At 43.7% G+C, this 17,338-nt stretch overlaps 1 protein-coding gene across 4 annotated transcripts in view; it reads left to right on the top strand.

Moving 5' to 3' along the window:
• The window catches only part of LOC106567104 (6-phosphofructo-2-kinase/fructose-2,6-bisphosphatase), a 31,834-nt gene that overhangs the window by 9,682 nt on the left and 4,814 nt on the right, over positions 1 to 17,338 (top strand). The window contains exons 1-9 of one of the 4 annotated variants that reach the window (XM_045693267.2): positions 834 to 1,136; positions 6,367 to 6,492; positions 6,620 to 6,716; positions 13,644 to 13,710; positions 14,024 to 14,098; positions 14,293 to 14,349; positions 14,448 to 14,569; positions 14,877 to 15,084; positions 16,982 to 17,128. In XM_045693267.2, coding sequence (XP_045549223.1) covers positions 1,031 to 1,136; positions 6,367 to 6,492; positions 6,620 to 6,716; positions 13,644 to 13,710; positions 14,024 to 14,098; positions 14,293 to 14,349; positions 14,448 to 14,569; positions 14,877 to 15,084; positions 16,982 to 17,128 — 1,005 coding nt within the window. In that variant the 5' untranslated portion in view covers positions 834 to 1,030. Of the gene's footprint in view, positions 1 to 833; positions 1,137 to 6,366; positions 6,493 to 6,619; positions 6,717 to 13,643; positions 13,711 to 14,023; positions 14,099 to 14,292; positions 14,350 to 14,447; positions 14,570 to 14,876; positions 15,085 to 16,981; positions 17,129 to 17,338 lie in introns of those variants that run through there. The other 3 variants (XM_014136001.3, XM_014135999.3, XM_014136000.3) reach the window with 3 other exon arrangements.

Below are 17,338 nucleotides of genomic sequence, written 5' to 3'. Positions count from 1 at the left end.
ACACCACCCCAGGCCTTATTGCTTAAATATACCAGTACACAACTTTTGACCATGGTCCATAGGGCTCTCAAGTAGTGCACTGTGTAGGGAATATGTTGCCATTCGGGATGTAGCCCTTAGCCATGCTGTTTCAATGCTCCTCAGCAGTTAGTGAGGAACATGTCCAGAGGGTACTACTTTAGAGGAAACTAAAAACTCCAGCCAATAGAGAGGAGGAATCACACATGTGGTGACATGGCATTAAAGATAGCATGAGAAATGTACAAAACCATATGTTTGCTGCTGCAGGCTACAGAAACGTCAGTAACAGAGCCAGTTGATCATTCCTCTAGTCTAGATCAGCGTTTCAAAGGGGAGCTGTGAACTCTGACTCCCAACTGCCACCTTGTGGCATAATTGAGTAACACCACACTGTCTCTAAACGCAAGTGATATTTATACACAGCATGTATCAAGTGAAATAGATCGATAGCATCAAGACATAAAATGTTCTGATCAGTTCATTATACAGTAACAGTTAACTTTGGTTAAACTGTTCATTTTTCATGAGCTTGTTCTCAAAAGGGCTGATATATTTAATGCTTTCGTGCCATGTCACCAACACAACACAGATGTGTGTGACTGTGTGATTCCTCCTCCCTACTGGCTGGAGATTTGAGTTTCCTCTGGCCATGTTCCTCACTAACTGCTGAGTAGCAGTGAAACAGCATGGCTTAACTACAGAGCTATAAATCATGTCCCAAAATCCACCATGTTCCCTACATAGTGCACTACTTCAGGGCACTTTCGTCCTGGCAAGAAACTGTGCACTATAGAGAATCGGGTGCCATTTGGGGCGATATCCTAGAGGACCTCCCCTTCCCACTTCCCCTCGTTCTCCTTGGTAACAGTCAGGTGACTGCGCAAAAATTCATTGAAACAAGCTTCTGTCTTGCTCCTGTCTCCCTCGCTCACGCTCGCTCCGCTGAACCGGGCTTGGAGGACTGTGCTGTGTTGCATGACTGTCTGTCTGTGCTTTGCCGAGTGCCGACATGACCACAGACCAGGAGAAGAATGAGCTCACGCAGACTCCGCTGCTCAAGATCTGGGTGCCATGGTTGGGGATGGGAGGCTGCAAGTTAAATCGCAGGAGAGGCTGTAAGTGAGAAGAACCACTCAGCCTGGCTTTCTGTCAAGTTCTCTCTTTCTCTCATTCTCTGTTTCTCTGTTTCTCTATCGTTTTCTCTCTCTTTCCCTCTCTTCTCTCTGTTTTCTCTCGCTTCTTTCCTCTCAACTTCTTAATTCATTCATTAGTATGAGCCATGGGAAAGTTATCTGAAACAACAGGTGGATGAGTGTTCAAATGTTGCTCTTGTTGCTAAGTTAAGACTGATTGTTTCATATTGTGACACTCATAGATCTATTCTATGGCTTCCTTCTCTCCTCCCCATGCCCTGTGTGTGAGAATAAACGTCATCACGCTGATGGCAGGCATCTGTCTCTCAATGGAATAAGTGGGCCTTGGGATTACAGTGCTGCTCTCTGCTGTCCTGCTTTAACACTGTCCTGTGACCTGCATGACATCATTGGCATGGATACTGTCAGTGGTGGAAAAAGTACTAAAATGGTAAAAGTAAAGATACCTTCAATAGAAAATGACTCAAGTGAAAGTCACCCAGTAAAATACTACTTGAGTAAAAGTCTAAAAGTATTTGGTTTTAAATATACTTAAGTATCAAAAGTAAATGGAATTGCTAAAATATACTTAAGTATCAAAAGTAAAAGTAGGAATCATTTCAAATTCCTTATATTATGCAAACCAGACATCATACATTTTGTAAATTGTTTTATTTACGGATAGCCAGAGGCATACTCCAACACTCAGACATTAATTTACAAATGAAGCATTTGTGTTTAGGTAGTCCGCCAGATCAGAGGCAGTAGGGATGACCAGGAATGTTCTCTTGATAAGTGCACGACTGGGACAATTTTTACTTGGGTGTCAGGGAAAATGTATGGAGTAAAAAGTACATAATTTTCTTTACTTCTTTAGTGAAGTAAAATTTTATTACAGATACCCCCAAAAAACAACTTAAGTGTTTAAAGTATTTTTACATAAGTACTTTACACCACTGTATACTTTATGCCGACGCTGCAGTCATTCATACAGAGTACACAGGGAGGACCTGGATCACATTCTATATATCCTGGTTCTCCTACTGTATATCATCCCTCTTAGGGGCCGATTGTGACCCAGGTGAAGCGTATGTAAATGGAACCAAATGTTATCATTATGTGTATTCTGACCTTGAATTTAAGCATGAGGATAGCATACTATTCACCCGCTATTCGTTCGGGGTGGAGATCTAAGAAATGAAGGTGTGGCAGAGATGTGTCTACAGATACGCTGTATTCTGACCTTGACTTAATTCCCTAAGAATTCCACAACCTTTCTGCGAGAGGAAATAATGAATATGTATGTTTTTTGTTGATAGAAATAACACCATTCTCCATGCAATGTAATTTACAACTTGATAAGAGCTTGGTTAATGAGTAAGTGGTTTGGATAGGGAATTGTAGACATAAATGACACTTGTTTTAGATCTCTTTTACCTTATCACGAGAGACAAATGTAAAATCAGTCCTATGACAGCAAACTAAAGCATATCAACTTTCCCACAGTCAAGTTAATGAAATGCTGTGCCATTAGACAGAATTTAAATTGTACGGCCTTTTAACTTGCAGGGATGGGCACTCTCGAATGTATTTATTCTTGGCTATCAGACTTTTTCTGTTTCCTATTTCTATCATGTTAAATATTAGCCACTATTAGTATCGACCGTCAGTAGGCCTAATAAACACACATATTCAGTTGGCAATTTACTGTTAGTTCCCTTCAGTTGGTATAGGCTGCATTATCATTCCATTTAATTACATTGTTTCGTTTAGCTTCATTTTTCTTCCTCTGTAAATGCCATCACGTCCATGTGGTTTTTGCTGAGGATCATTAGTAACAGTTAATCATATAAAAAAAGACATGTAGGCTAATTATATCATTACGGAGTGGAGCTCAGACCAAGCCTTAACAGTGTGAACCCGACGCAGGGCGCAATACTGTAATGGCGGTCGTACAAAGGGGACCAAGGCGCGGCCTGTGAAGTGCTCATAATTTACTTTTAATGAAACACTAATACAACAAAACGACCGACAACAGTTCCGTCAGGTGAACATACACTAAACAAGAAACAACAGGAAAAAACACCACTACTAAATATGACCTCCAATTAGAGGCAACGAGGAACAGCTGCCTCCAATTTGAAGGTCAACCCAATAAACCCCAAACTAGAAATCCAACATAGAAATAGAGAACATAAAACAAACAAAAACACCCCCTGTCACACCCCGACCATTCTACCATAGAAAATAACCCCCCAAAGGTGCAGACTCCGAATGCACACAACAAAAACCCCACAAAAACAACCCCAAACCTAAAGGGAGGGAAGGGAGGGTGAAAAAATGTATATGGCGGCAGCTCTGGTTCCGGGCGTTATACCCCCACCGCCCGCTGATCCCACCGCTTCATGGATCATCTTCGGAGGCTTCGGACCGCCAAGCACCGCCGAAGCTTCTGGGTTGCAGACCACCGCCGAAGCTTCTGGGTTGCAGACCACCGCCGAAGGCTCTGGGTTGCAGACCACCGCCGAAGGCCGAGTGCTCACAGCAGGCACTGGCTGTACCAGGTTATGGATGCGCACTGGAGGGAGAGTGCGAGGAGCAGGAATCGGTCTCACCGGACTGGGAAGAAGTACTATGGCCGAGTGCTCACAGCAGGCACTGGCTGTAACGGGTTATGGCTGCGCACTGAAAGGAGAGTGCGAGGAGCAGGCATAGGACTTACTGGACTATGAAGGCGCACTGGAGGCCAGGTGCGTGGGGCTGGCTTTGGAGGCGCCAGACTAGTAACACGCACCTCAGGGCTAGTGCGGGGAGCAGGAACAGGATGTACTGGATTATGGAGGCGTACCGGAGAGAGAGTGCGAGGAGCAGGAATCGGTCTCACCGGACTGGGAAGAAGTACTATGGCCGAGTGCTCACAGCAGGCACTGGCTGTAACGGGTTATGGCTGCGCACTGAAAGGAGAGTGCGAGGAGCAGGCATAGGACTTACTGGACTATGAAGGCGCACTGGAGGCCAGGTGCGTGGGGCTGGCTTTGGAGGCGCCAGACTAGTAACACGCACCTCAGGGCTAGTGCGGGGAGCAGGAACAGGATGTACTGGATTATGGAGGCGTACCGGAGAGAGAGTGCGAGAAGCAGTCACATGCTCACCACAATGAGCACGGGGAGTTGGCTCAGGGCTCACCCCTGGCCCAGCCAACCTACCCGTGTTCCCCCCCCAAAAAAAAAATGTTTTGGGGCTGCCTCTCGTTCTTCCCCGGCAGGCTCCGATATCTAGCAATGACTTGGCCCCAAGTCCAGTTTCTCCTCTCCATCCACTCCACATACGACCAGGTGTCCATCTCTGCCCGGGCACGCCGCTTGATCCAGTCATGGTGGGTAGTTCTGTAACGGGGGTCGTACAAAGGGGACCAAGGCACGGCCTGTGAAGTGCTCATAATTTACTTTTAATGAAACACTAATACAAAAACAACAAAACGACCGACAACAGTTCCGTCAGGTGAACATACACTAAACAGGAAACAACTACCCACAAACAACAGGAAAAAACACCCTTACTAAATATGACCTCCAATTAGAGGCAACGAGGAACAGCTGCCTCCAATTGAAGGTCAACCCAATAAACCCCAACCTAGATATAGACAAACTACAAATACAACATAGAAATAGAGAACATAGAACAAACACAAAAACACCCCCTGTCACGCCCTGACCACTCTACCATAGAAAATAACAACGTATATTGGTCAGGACGTGACAAATACCTGGTGTTGTCATCACACCGTTCCATGGTTAGTGCAGGCAGTAGAGGAGGGTATAACCTACTATTGTACACTAATCTTTCAACATTACCATGGGTTGAAGAACTGAATGTGGCACATTTCAGAATGAATCAAACCACTATTTCCTTTCTTTCATGTGTAAAGTCTCTCCAAACCTGTTTTTTATTATTCATGAATACTTTCCTAAACCTAAATCATCTACAGGATCAGAGTATTTTTTGAATCTACCAATTGGTGCTGAAACGGAGATAAATATGCATATATTAAGAAGGATTTATTTAATTGAGCCCAAATATTCTGAACCCGTTCTCTCAATAAATATTCTAGTGAGTCTGTCGACAAAATTCAAACTAAGTGAAATACAAAATCTGTTAGCTAGCGGAGAGTTTTCAGCTGTTAAATGAAATGTATTCAGAGCACGCGACGTAGCCACACCTGCAGATTGTATTACGCAACTGAATAAGGTACGTTTGAATACCAAAGTGATTAGGAAAGGCATGCGTAGGAAAGGCCTTCCTAGGTCTGAATCGGCCCCTTACTGCCCACTGTACTATAAGTCTCCGCTAGAGTAAGTGGAGCTGATTAAATTTCTGATATGAGAAATTATATCTGGAGTTTATGGGTATATGCAGTTTGAGCATGACTATATTGACTGGTCTAATATATCCTGTTGAATGCTTCTGTTCCAGTTTTTGTGTTTCTATGATGAAATATCATGCTGAACAAGATGCTGGTACTGTACTGTCCTCAGGGTGGTGTTGTCACCCATGTGACTGGCTGCATGGGATACTCTGTGGTGCTCAGGGTATAGTGAGGTAGGCCTACACTCTCAAAGGAGTTGACTAATTACTTGGGCCATGATTATTATGCAGAACACATTTGTATACCTCTGGTAAGACATAGCATGGTAACAATGATGACTCAAACAATTCCATTGGGAGATCTTGTATTTTTTTATTATTTATTTAACCTTTATTTAACTAGGCAAGTCAGTTATGAACAAATTCTTATTTACAATGACGGCCAAACCCTAACCCGGACGACGCTGGACCAATTATGCGCCGCCCTATGTGACTCCCAATCACGGCCGGTTGTGATACAGCCTGGAATCAAACCAGGGTATGTAGTGACACCTCTAGCACTGAGATGCAGTGCCTTAGACCGCTGCACCACTCGGGAGCAGATCTGATGGGTGTGCCCTGGTTAGCTGATATTTTAGCTATCTGTCCCCTGGTGCCCCCTCTCTTGATGAGATGGTGAGCATTATGTTTGCGAACACACACACACACACACACACACACACTTGAATGTAGTGTTTACTCCCACCATTGAGTTGTGCCATTGTCAAAGTGTTCATAGATAACCCCTCTATTTACCCACCAGGCATGTACAATAGATTCCTATGGTGTTTGTCTTGTTTTTCCCCAGCCTCCGTGCCCCAGTTCACCAATTCCCCAACTCTGATTGTGATGGTTGGACTGCCTGCCAGGGGGAAGACATACATATCCAAGAAGCTCACCCGCTATCTCAACTGGATAGGGGTTCCCACAAAAGGTCAGTTTACACACACTAGCCAAGTTCAATGATCTGAGGTGTGCTTGAGTGCCCATGCACATCACTGAGGACTGGAGTTGATGGTCTTTCGCTCTGCGGCCCCTATTGTCTATCATCTATCGTCTAGTCTTCAACTTGGGCCAGTATCGCAGGGAAGCAGTCCAGAGCTACAAGAGCTTTGAGTTCTTCAGACCGGACAATGAGGAGGCCATGCAGATTCGCAAGTATTGTCAAAGTAGCACTGCACAACAGTATATAGGGAAAAGGGTGCACAGCAAATTTGCAAGTGTTCAAATCTCGGTGTTGTGGTAAACATTGTTGTGAGTGCTATCTGAGTGTTGATTCTAGTGGGGTTAACACCAGGGGGATTGAAATTGACACCACATGTGGTGAATAAATGAAGTGTTATTTCAATCACAGTGGAATCAACACTGCATGGTGTTATTACTTGACTGTGTTAAGTTCATTTCTGTTAACGAGCCAACTGGTTAGAGCGTTGGAGCGCCAGTAACCGAAAGGCTAGTGGATCGAATCCCCAAGCTGGCAAGGTCAAAATCTGTTGTTCTGCCCCTGAACAAGGCAGTTACCCACTGTTCCTAGGCCGTCATTATAAATAAGAATTTGTTCTTAACTGACTTGCCTAGTTAAATAAAGGTTAAATAAAAAAAATCTTTGTGAAAAACAAATGGGAGGGTCTTCATTATCATATTTCCCAGCATGCTTTGTTGCAGGTTGATTCTTATAACAATTTGTTTTAATATCTGTGCTTCCTCATGCACATTGATTTATTAATTGATATTAAACAATACTTTATTTATTTTATTTTTATTTCACCTTTATTTAACCAGGTAGGCAAGTTGAGAACAAGTTCTCATTTACAACTGCGACCTGGCCAAGATTAAGCAAAGCAGTTTGACACATATAACAACACAGAGTTACACATGGAGTAAAACAAACATACAGTCAATAATACAGTAGAAAAATAAGTCTATATACAATGTGAGCAAATGAGGTGAGATAAGGGAGGTAAAGGCAATAAATTGGCCATGGTGGCGAAGTAAATACAATATAGCAATTAAAACACTGGAATGGTAGATTTGACAGTAGATGAGTGTGCAAAGTAGAAATACTGGGGTGCAAAGGAGCAAAATAAATACAGTAGGGGAAGACGTAGTTGTTTGGGCTAGATCTAGATGGGCTATGTACAGGTGCAGTGATCTGTGAGCTGCTCTGACAGCTGGTGCTTAAAGCTAGTGAGGGATATAAGTGTTTCCAGTTTCAGAGATTTTTGTAGTTCGTTCCAGTCATTGGCAGCAGAGAACTGGAAGGAGAGGCGGCCAAACGAGGAATTGGCTTTGGGGGTGACAAGTGAGATATACCTGCTGGAACGCGTGCTACGGGTGGGTGTAGCTATGGTGACCAGCAAGCAGAGATAAGGCGGGACTTTACCTAGCAGGGTCTTGTAGATGACCTGGAGCCAGTGGGTTTGGCGACGAGTATGAAGCGATGGCCAGCCAACGAGAGCGTACAGGTCACAGTGGTGGGTAGTATATGGGACTTTGGTGACAAAACAGATGGCACTGTGATAGACTGCATCCAATTTGTTGAGTAGGGTATTGGAGGCTATTTTGTAAATGACATCGCCAAAGTCGAGGATCGGTAAGAGTTTACAGTCTAACCAGACACCCAGGTATTTGTAGTTGTCCACATATTCTAAGTCAGAACCGTCCAGAGTAGTGATGCTGGACAGGCGGGCAGGTGCAGGCAGCGATCGGTTGAAGAGCATGCATTTAGTTTTACTTGTATTTAAGAGCAGTTGTAGGCCACGGAAGGAGAGTTGTATGGCATTGAAGCTCGTCTGGAGGGTTGTTAACACAGTGTCCAAAGATGGGCCAGAAGTATACAGAATGGTGTCGTCTGCGTAGAGGTGGATCAGAGACTCACCAGCAGCAAGAGCGACATCATTGATGTATACAGAGAAGAGAGTCGGCCCAAGAATTGAACCCTGTGGCACCCCCATAGAGACTGCCAGAGGCCCGGACAACAGGCCCTCAGATTTGACACACTGAACTCTGTCGGAGAAGTAGTTGGTGAACCAGTCGAGGCAATCATTTGAGAAACCAAGGCTGTTGAGTCTGCCGATGAGGATGTGGTGATTGACAGAGTTGAAAGCCTTGGCCAGGTCAATGAATACGGCTGCACAGTACTGTTTCTAATCGATGGCGGTTAAGATATCGTTTAGGACCTTGAGCGTGGCTGAGGTGCACCCATGACCAGCTCTGAAACCAGATTGCATAGCGGAGAAGGTACGGTGGGATTCGAAATGGTCGGTGATCTGTTTGTTAACTTGGCTTTCGAAGACCTTAGAAAGGCAGGGTAGGATAGATATAGGTCTGTAGCAGTTTGGGTCAAGAGTATCCCACCCTTTGAAGAGGAGGATGACCACAGCTGCTTTCCAATCTTTGGGAAATACAATTTGTAGGGGTTGGACTTATTGTTATCGAGATGGTTGTTCCAGTTTAGATGGGTTGGGTAGTCTTGTCAAGTCCTTCACCATAGCAGCCATTTTGAATGCAGGTCGTGGGTGATAAAATATTCCAATTGTTGAACATCCTCCCTCTGGCTGGATTTTGATAGGAATGACTAATCACTTCACAAACCAGTGTATTGTGACTTGCATGTCTGATGTGGCACGTGAGCCAGGATTTTCAGACCACAATTTGACATTTACATTTTAGTCATTTAGCAGACGCTCTTATCTGTGTGACATACATTTCATGCAATTTCATGCATTTTTTTTTGTACTGGGCCCCGTGGGAATCGAACCCACAACCCTGGCGTTGCACACACCATGCTGGCATTGCAAACACCGTGCTCTACCAACTGAGCCACAGGGAAGGCTATAATGTTGAGGATAACTAAGGCCATAACTAAAGGCCTTATGAAATGTATAATATATGGTCATAAAGGGTTTACTTTTAATTCAAACACATTCACTAGCAAAAAAATACCATAACACTGAGAAAGTTTAACAGCATCAACTCTAAAAGTGTGTTAATTTAACTAAGTGTTAATTTAACATGCCGGGGAACCAACACCAGGGGTGTGTAAAGGAGCCGCTGTTTAAATTGGCGCCGAAGAGGATGGCTGACGTTTCATATGCTCCTAACCAATTGTGCTCTTTTGGTTTTTTTGCAACTTATTTTTGTACTTATTTTGTACATAATGTTTCTGCTACCGAAAAGAACTTCTGGACATCAGAACAGTGATTACTCACCAGAAAGTGGAAGAAGCTTTTTCCTTTAACGAGTCCAACAAGAAGGATATACTGCTCTTCCGGGAACTTGCCCAAAGAAAAGACGGAGGAAAAGAGGACGCAGATCGGGCTGTTTTCTGAGAATCTGTGGCGAGCGAGTAAACTCTCACTGCCATCCATTCTACTTGCTAACATGAAATCATTGGAAAATAAAATTGATGACTTACAATTATCCTACCAACGGGACATTAAGAACTGTAATATCTTATGTTTCACCAAGTCGTGGCTGAACAACGACACGGATAATATAGAGCTGGCGGGATTTTCCATGCACCGGCAGAACAGAGAAGCTACGCCTGGTAAGACGAGGGGTGGGGTTGTGTGTCTTTTTGTCAATAACAGCTGGTGAGCGATGTCTAATATTAAAGAAGTCTCGGTGTTGCTCACCTGAATTAGAGTACATTTTGATAAGCTGTAGACCACGCTATCTACCAAGAGAGTTCTCATCTATATTATTCATAGCCGTCTATTTTACCACCACAGACCGATGCTGGCACTAAAACCGCACTCAACCAACTCTATAAGGCCATAAGCAAACAAGAAAATGCTCACCCAGAAGTGGTGCTCCTAATGGCCAGGGACTTTAATGCAGGGAAACTTAAATCAGTTTTACCACATTTTTACCAGTAGGCACATGTGCAACCAGAGGAAAAAAAACTCTAGACCACCATTACTCCACACACAGAGATGCATACAAAGCTCTCCCCTGCCCTCCATTTGGCAAATCTAACCATAATTATATCCTACTGATTCCTGCTTACAAACAAAAACTAAAGCAGGAAGTACCAGTGACTCGCTCAATAAGGAAGTGGTCAGATGACGCGGATGCTACGCTACAGGACTGTTTTGCTAGCACAGACTGGAATATGTTCCGGGATTGATCCAATGGCATTGAGTAAACCACCTCAGTCATTGGCTTCATCAATAAGTGCATCGATGACGTCGTCCCCACAGTGACCGTACCTACATATCCCAACCAGAAGTCATGGATTAGAGGCAACATCCGCATTGAGCTAAAAGCTAGAGCTGCCGCTTTCAAGGAGCGGGAAACTAATCCGGACGCTTATAAGAAATCCCACTATGCCCTCAGACTAACCATCAAACAAGCAAAGCGTCAATACAGGATTAAGATTGAATTCTACCACACCGGCTCTGACGCTCGTCGGATGTGGCAGGGCTTGCAAACTATTACAGATTACAAAGGGAAACCCAAACGCGAGCTGCCCAGTGACGCGAGCCTAGCAGACAAGCTAAATGCCTTTTATGCTCGCTTTGAGGCCAGCAAAACTGAAGCATGCACGAGAGCACCAGCTGTTCTGGATGACTGTGTGATAACGCTCTCGGTAGCCGATGTGAGCAAGACCTTTATACAGGTCAACATTCACAAAGCCGCCGGGCCAGGTGGATTACCAGGACGTGTACTCAAAGCAAGTGTCTTCACTGAGATTTTCAACCTCTCCCTGACTGAGTCTGTAATATCTACATGTTTCAAGCAGACCACCATAGTCCTTGTGCCCAAGGAAGCGAAGGTAACCTGCCTAAATGATTACCGTCATTTAGCACTCATTTCGGGAGCCATGAAGTGCTGTAAAAGGCTGGTCATGGCTCACATCAACAGCATCCTCCTGGATACCCTAGACCCACTCCAATTCACATACCACCCCAACAGATCCACAGATGATGCAATCTCAATCGCACACCACACCCTTTCCCACCTGGACAAAAGGAACACCTATGTGAGAATGCTGTTCATTGACTACAGCTCAGCGTTCAACACCATAGTGCCCACGAAGCTCATCACTAAGCTAAGGACCCTGGGACTAAACACCTCCCTCTGCAACTGGATCCTTGATTTCCTGACGGGCCTTCCCCAGGTTGTAAGGGAAGGCAACAACACGTCTGCCACACTGATCCTCAACACTGGGGCCCCTCAGGGGTGTGTACTTAGTCCCCTCCTATACTCCCTGTTCACCCAGGACTGCGTGGCCAGGCATGACTCCAACACCATCATTAAGTTTGCGGACAACACAACTGTGGTAGGCCTGATCACCAACAACGATGAGACAGCCTATAGGGAGGAGGTCAGAGAACTGGCCGTGTGGTGCCAGGACAACAACCTCTCCCTCAATGTGAGCAAGACAAAGGAGCTGATCGTGGACTACAGGAAAAGGCAGGCCAAAAAGGCCCCCATTAACATCAACGGGGCTGTAGTGGAGCGGGTCAAGACAACAAACTATCATGGTCCAAACACACCAAGACAGTTGTGAAGAGGGCACAAAAAAACCTTTTCCCCCTCAGGAGACTGAAAAGATTTGGCATGGGTCACCAGATCCTCAGAATAGTTTCAGAAGAAAGTTCTTTGTTTCTAGCCATTTTGAGCCTGTAATTTAACCCACAAATGCTGATGCTCCAGATACTCAACTAGTCTAAAGAAGGCCAGTTTTATTGCTTCCTTAATCAGAACAACAGTTTTCATCCGTGCTAACATAATTCCAAAAGGGTTTTCTAATGATCAATTATCCTTTTAAAATGATCAACTTGGATTAGCTAAGGACCCAACGTGCCATTGGAACACAGGAGTGATGGTTGCTGATAATGGGCCTCTGTACGCCTATGTAGATATTCCATATAAAATCAGCCGTTTCCAGCTACAACAGTCATTTACAACATTAACAATGTCTACACTGTATTTCTGATCAATTTTATGTTATTTTAATGGACAAAGAATGTGCTTTTCTTTCAAAAACAAGGACATTTCTAAGTGACACCAAAATTTTGAATGGTAATGTATGTCTGCTCCTCTGTGTTATTCCCTGTAGTTGCATTGTTTGTCGTGTTTATGTCCAGACGCTGTTCTTGTTCCGTTGCATGTCAGTCTATATTAAATGGTTCACTCCCTGTACCTGCTTCTCATCTCCTGCATTGGGCATTACACTATTACAGAGATGGTGAAAGAGACAGTTCCTCAGTTTAGGGTTCTTTAATGTTGATTGGAGATGAACAATGTTTGCAATTCTGTGCCATGTCACTCAGCTGTGATTATCCAATTAAATGTCAATTTATCCATTCAAGATGTGGTTTGAAAATAATAAACATGAATACAATGGCATCAATACTAAGATAAGGCACATTCATTTAGCAATAACAAACAAGATACAACTCTCATCTGTTATAATAATCCAATGACTGAAACGAAAATACAAGTAGCTTGCAACAATAGACTAACCAGCTAACAATTACAGGCGAAAATGTATCTAGCATAAAAACGAGACACACAATGCTGTAATAATGATGAAAATATTCTTATACTATTGACTGTACTCACGCACAGTAATGAATAAATTGGTCAGAAAGAAAATAATGTCCAAAACTGAAATTTGTGTTCACAGTAGTAGGTGGCGAGCTGCACTTGGTAATGCACTAAACACTCTGCCAGCTTGTGATAGCTGTGACTTCATCACCGAGTGCTTTAAAGGAACAGGCTTTCTTACACTGTGATTGTTAAAATTCTGATCTCAAATTTGTGGTGTGACAATTCGGACACAGTCTATAGCAGCGTTCTCCTACTGCATCGACCAATGTTTGCGTGCCACGTCATCGACTGACTAATTGCTATAACATATGATGTGGTTAGCTGATACATAAAATACCTGTCCAGGTATTGTAAGATCTGGCATGCATCAGCAACGCCTGGGCAGAGGAAGGCTCCCTAGGACTGTGGTGGTTTGTGTGTAGTATTATGTAACAATTGATTTGCTAAGTCCTTTTGTGTTGTACGATTTATCTTTCTGTGGTTTGTTAATCCAATGATTTCGCCCTGTATTTTCTTTCTCAGGGCCTGTGCTTCAAATGCCCTTAAAGATGTAGTTATCTACTTCTCGAAGGAACATGGACAAGTAGCTGTGAGTAAGAGGACAACTTAAAACTGTCCCTCTGAGCTGACAGTCGATAGACACACACCATACCTCATATATGAGTGAGACATACAGTACTCAGGGCGACAAGGCATTGAACTTCACGCATACTGTACAGACACACTGGACATCAAATACTTTACACTTCCAAGGTCCCCCTGGGTAAAAAGGGATTATGACTACTATGGGAGTTACAGATTAAATAATGGTTAAATAAATATACACTGTACCCACTGTTCCTCCTAGCATCAGAAGTCCACAAAGTTCTGCAACAGTGAGTGGAATGTCCTCTTCCCTCCAGGTGTTTGATGCCACCAACACAACACGGGAGAGGAGGGTATCCATTGTGAGCTTTGCCAAGGAAAAAGGCTATAAGGCAGGTTCCGGTGCAGGCAGTCCTGTAACTGCTACTATACATCATTAATAAACAATTATTCTACAACTGCACCAGCTAAATACATATTCAGATGGTGATATACATTAAACCTCAATTTTGAACTCTAGAAAAAAAAAAAAAATGGAATAATGAACACTACTCACTTTCTCTGAACAACTGAATTTTCCTCACAGGTATTTTTTGTGGAGTCCATTTGTGATGATCCAGACATCATTGCACAGAATATTACGGTGAGAAAGTCTCCTCTCAAACTTCACTCTCAAATACCAGAGGGCTCTATGTTTCTAAGATTTTAAACTCTACACTGTGACATTGACCTTTGTCCCAGGACGTGAAGGTGAGCAGCCCAGACTATCTGAACTGTGACAAGGAGGAGGCACTGGCAGACTTCCTGAAACGTATCGAGTGCTACAAGCAAACCTATGTGCCACTGGATGATGAGAAAGACAGGTAGAGTTCTGTCATTGATGCTTCTCAGATTATGCCAACTAGCCTGGTCCCTGATCTGTTTGTACTGTCTTGCCAACTCCTGTATGGTCTTTGCCACAAACAAATCTGGGGCCAAGCTTTATGCTAACAGCTGTTCTCCACGAATTAGAGAAAGAGTAAGAACTAAACTGAAAAAAATACTTGCTTAACACAAAATCCATCTATTCTTCTGTCTCCCTATATTTCCCCTACATGTAATCGTGTCATGCACCTGTCTTAGAGAATAATTGTCTCCCTATGTGGCTCTCTCTATATCTCTCCTACCAAGGCGCCTGTCTTACATCAAAATCTTCAACGTGGGCTCTAGGTACCTGGTGAACTGTGTGCGGGACCATATCCAGAGCCGGATAGTCTACTACCTCATGAACATCCACGTCACGCCGCGCTCCATCTACCTGAGCCGCCACGGGGAGAGCAATATGAACCTGTTGGGTTGCATTGGGGGAGACTCCGGACTCTCTCCCAGGGGTCATAAGGTCAGTAGGCCACACAGGCTCTGTCTTTATGACATTCATCTCGGCACCCAGAACCTAATCAGCTAACATTCTAATGTTAAGGCTGTCACCAGAGACTAATATGACATCATTGTTTTAATCCAGATATACAGTGCATTCGGAAAGTATTCAAACCCCTTCTGTTTTCCCACTTTTTCTACGTTACAGCCTTATTCTAAAATTGATTAAATGTTTTTTTTCTCTCATCAATATACACACATACCCAATAATGACAAAGCAAAAACAGTTTTTTTTTTGTGCAAAAAAGAAATACATAAATGAAATATTTCATTTACATAAGTGTTCAGACCCTTTTACTCAGTACTTTGTTGAAGCATATTTGGCAGCGATTACAGCCTCGAGTCTTCTTGGGTATGATGCTACAAGTTTGGCACACCTGTATTTGGGGAGTTTCTCCCATTTTTCTTTGCAGATCCTCTCAAGCTCTGTAAAGTAGATGGGGGGGGGGGGGCCTCGCTGTACAGCTATTTCCAGGTCTCTCCAGAAATGTTTGATCGGGTTCAAGTCCGGACACTGGCTGGGCCACTCAAGGACATTCAGAGACTTGTCCCGAAGCCACTCTTGCATTGCCTTGGCTATGTGCTTAGGGTCGTTGTCCTGTTGGAAGTTGAACCTTCACCCCAGTCTGAGGTCCTGAGCTCTCTGGAGCAGGTTTTTATCAAGGATCTCTCTGTACTTTGCTCCATTCATCTTTCCCTTGATCCTGATTAGTCACCCAGTCCCTGCCATGCTTCACCGTAGGGATAGTGCCAGGTTTCCTCCAGATGTGATGCTTGGCATTCAGGCCAAAGAGTTCAATCTTGGTTTCATCAAACCAGAGAATCTTGTTTCTCATGGTCTGAGAGTCCTTTAGGTGCCTTTTGGCAAACTCCAAGTGGGTTGTCATGTGCCTTTTACTGAGGAGTGACTTCTGTCTGGCCACTCTACCATGAAGACCTGATTTGTGTAGTGCTGCAGAGATGTCCTTCTGGAAGGTTCTCCCATCTCCACAGAGGAAGTCTGGAGCTCTGTCAGAGTGACCATCGGGTTCTTGGTCAACTCCCTGACCAAGGCCCTCTCCCCCGATATCTCAGTTTGGCTGGGCAGACAGTTCTAGGAAGAGTCTTCCATTTAAGAATGATGGAGGCCACTGTGTTCTTGGGGACCTTCAATGCTGCAGACATTTTTTGGTACCCTTCCCCAGATCTGTGCCTCAACAAAAATCCTGTCTCGGAGCTCTACGGACAATTCCTTCGACCTCATGGCTTGGTTTTTGCTCTGATATTGCACTGTAAACTGTGGGACCTTATATAGACAGGTGTGTGAATTTCCAAATCATATTCAATCAATTGAATTTACCACAGGTGGACTCCAATCAAGTTGTAGAAACATCTCAAGTATGATCAATGGAAACGGGATGCACCTGAGCTCAATTTCAAGTCTCATAGCAAAGGGTCTGAATACTTATGTAAATAAGGTATTTCTGTTTTTTATTTTTAATATATTTGCAATAATTTGTCAACCTATTTTCACTTTGTCATTATGGGTATTGTGTGTAGATTGAGGAACATTTGTTATTTAATCCATTTTAGAATAAGTCTGTACCGTAACAATGTGGAAAAGGTCAAGGGGTCTGAATACTTTCCAAATGCATTGTAATTCTATTGTCCCACCCAATGACTCAACGTATTGGTCCCACCCTTATGTAGACAGAAAAAGCCATAAACCTTGGTGCATGTGACATTTAAAATATGTCTAAGAGAGTTGGGTTGAAAGAACAAAGATACAATTTAATTATCCGCAAAGAAAATGGACAATAAAGCAAATTATTATGTAAACAATCCCCCCCACTCCCTGTGAACATGGTCTGTCCCTGTAGTATGCCACTGCCCTGGGAACCTTCATCAAGAGCCAGCATATAAAGGATCTGAAGGTGTGGACCAGTCATATGAAGAGAACCATCCAGACTGCAGAGCATCTGGGGATCCCTTATGAGCAGTGGAAGGCTCTCAACGAGATTGATGCAGTAAGTCAGTGTTTACTGCTGAGTTTAAGCATACATTTTATGTGAGTGTGTACTGCACGTGTATATACAGTTTACAGTGAATGTGTGACCAATTGGGTCACCTGTACACCACAAGACTGTATGTAGTTGTCACGTCCTGACCAGTAAAAGGGGTTATTTGTCATTGTAGTTTGGTCAGGGCGTGGCAGGGGGTGTTTGTTTTGGTGTTTT

Source organism: Salmo salar, chromosome 13 (genome assembly GCF_965601325.2).
Source record: "Salmo salar chromosome 13, fSalSal1, whole genome shotgun sequence".
In the NCBI taxonomy this organism is placed as follows: Eukaryota; Metazoa; Chordata; class Actinopteri; order Salmoniformes; family Salmonidae; genus Salmo; species Salmo salar.
Note: the sequence above shows the minus strand (reverse complement) of the source record. Positions and strands in the feature narration are given on the sequence as shown.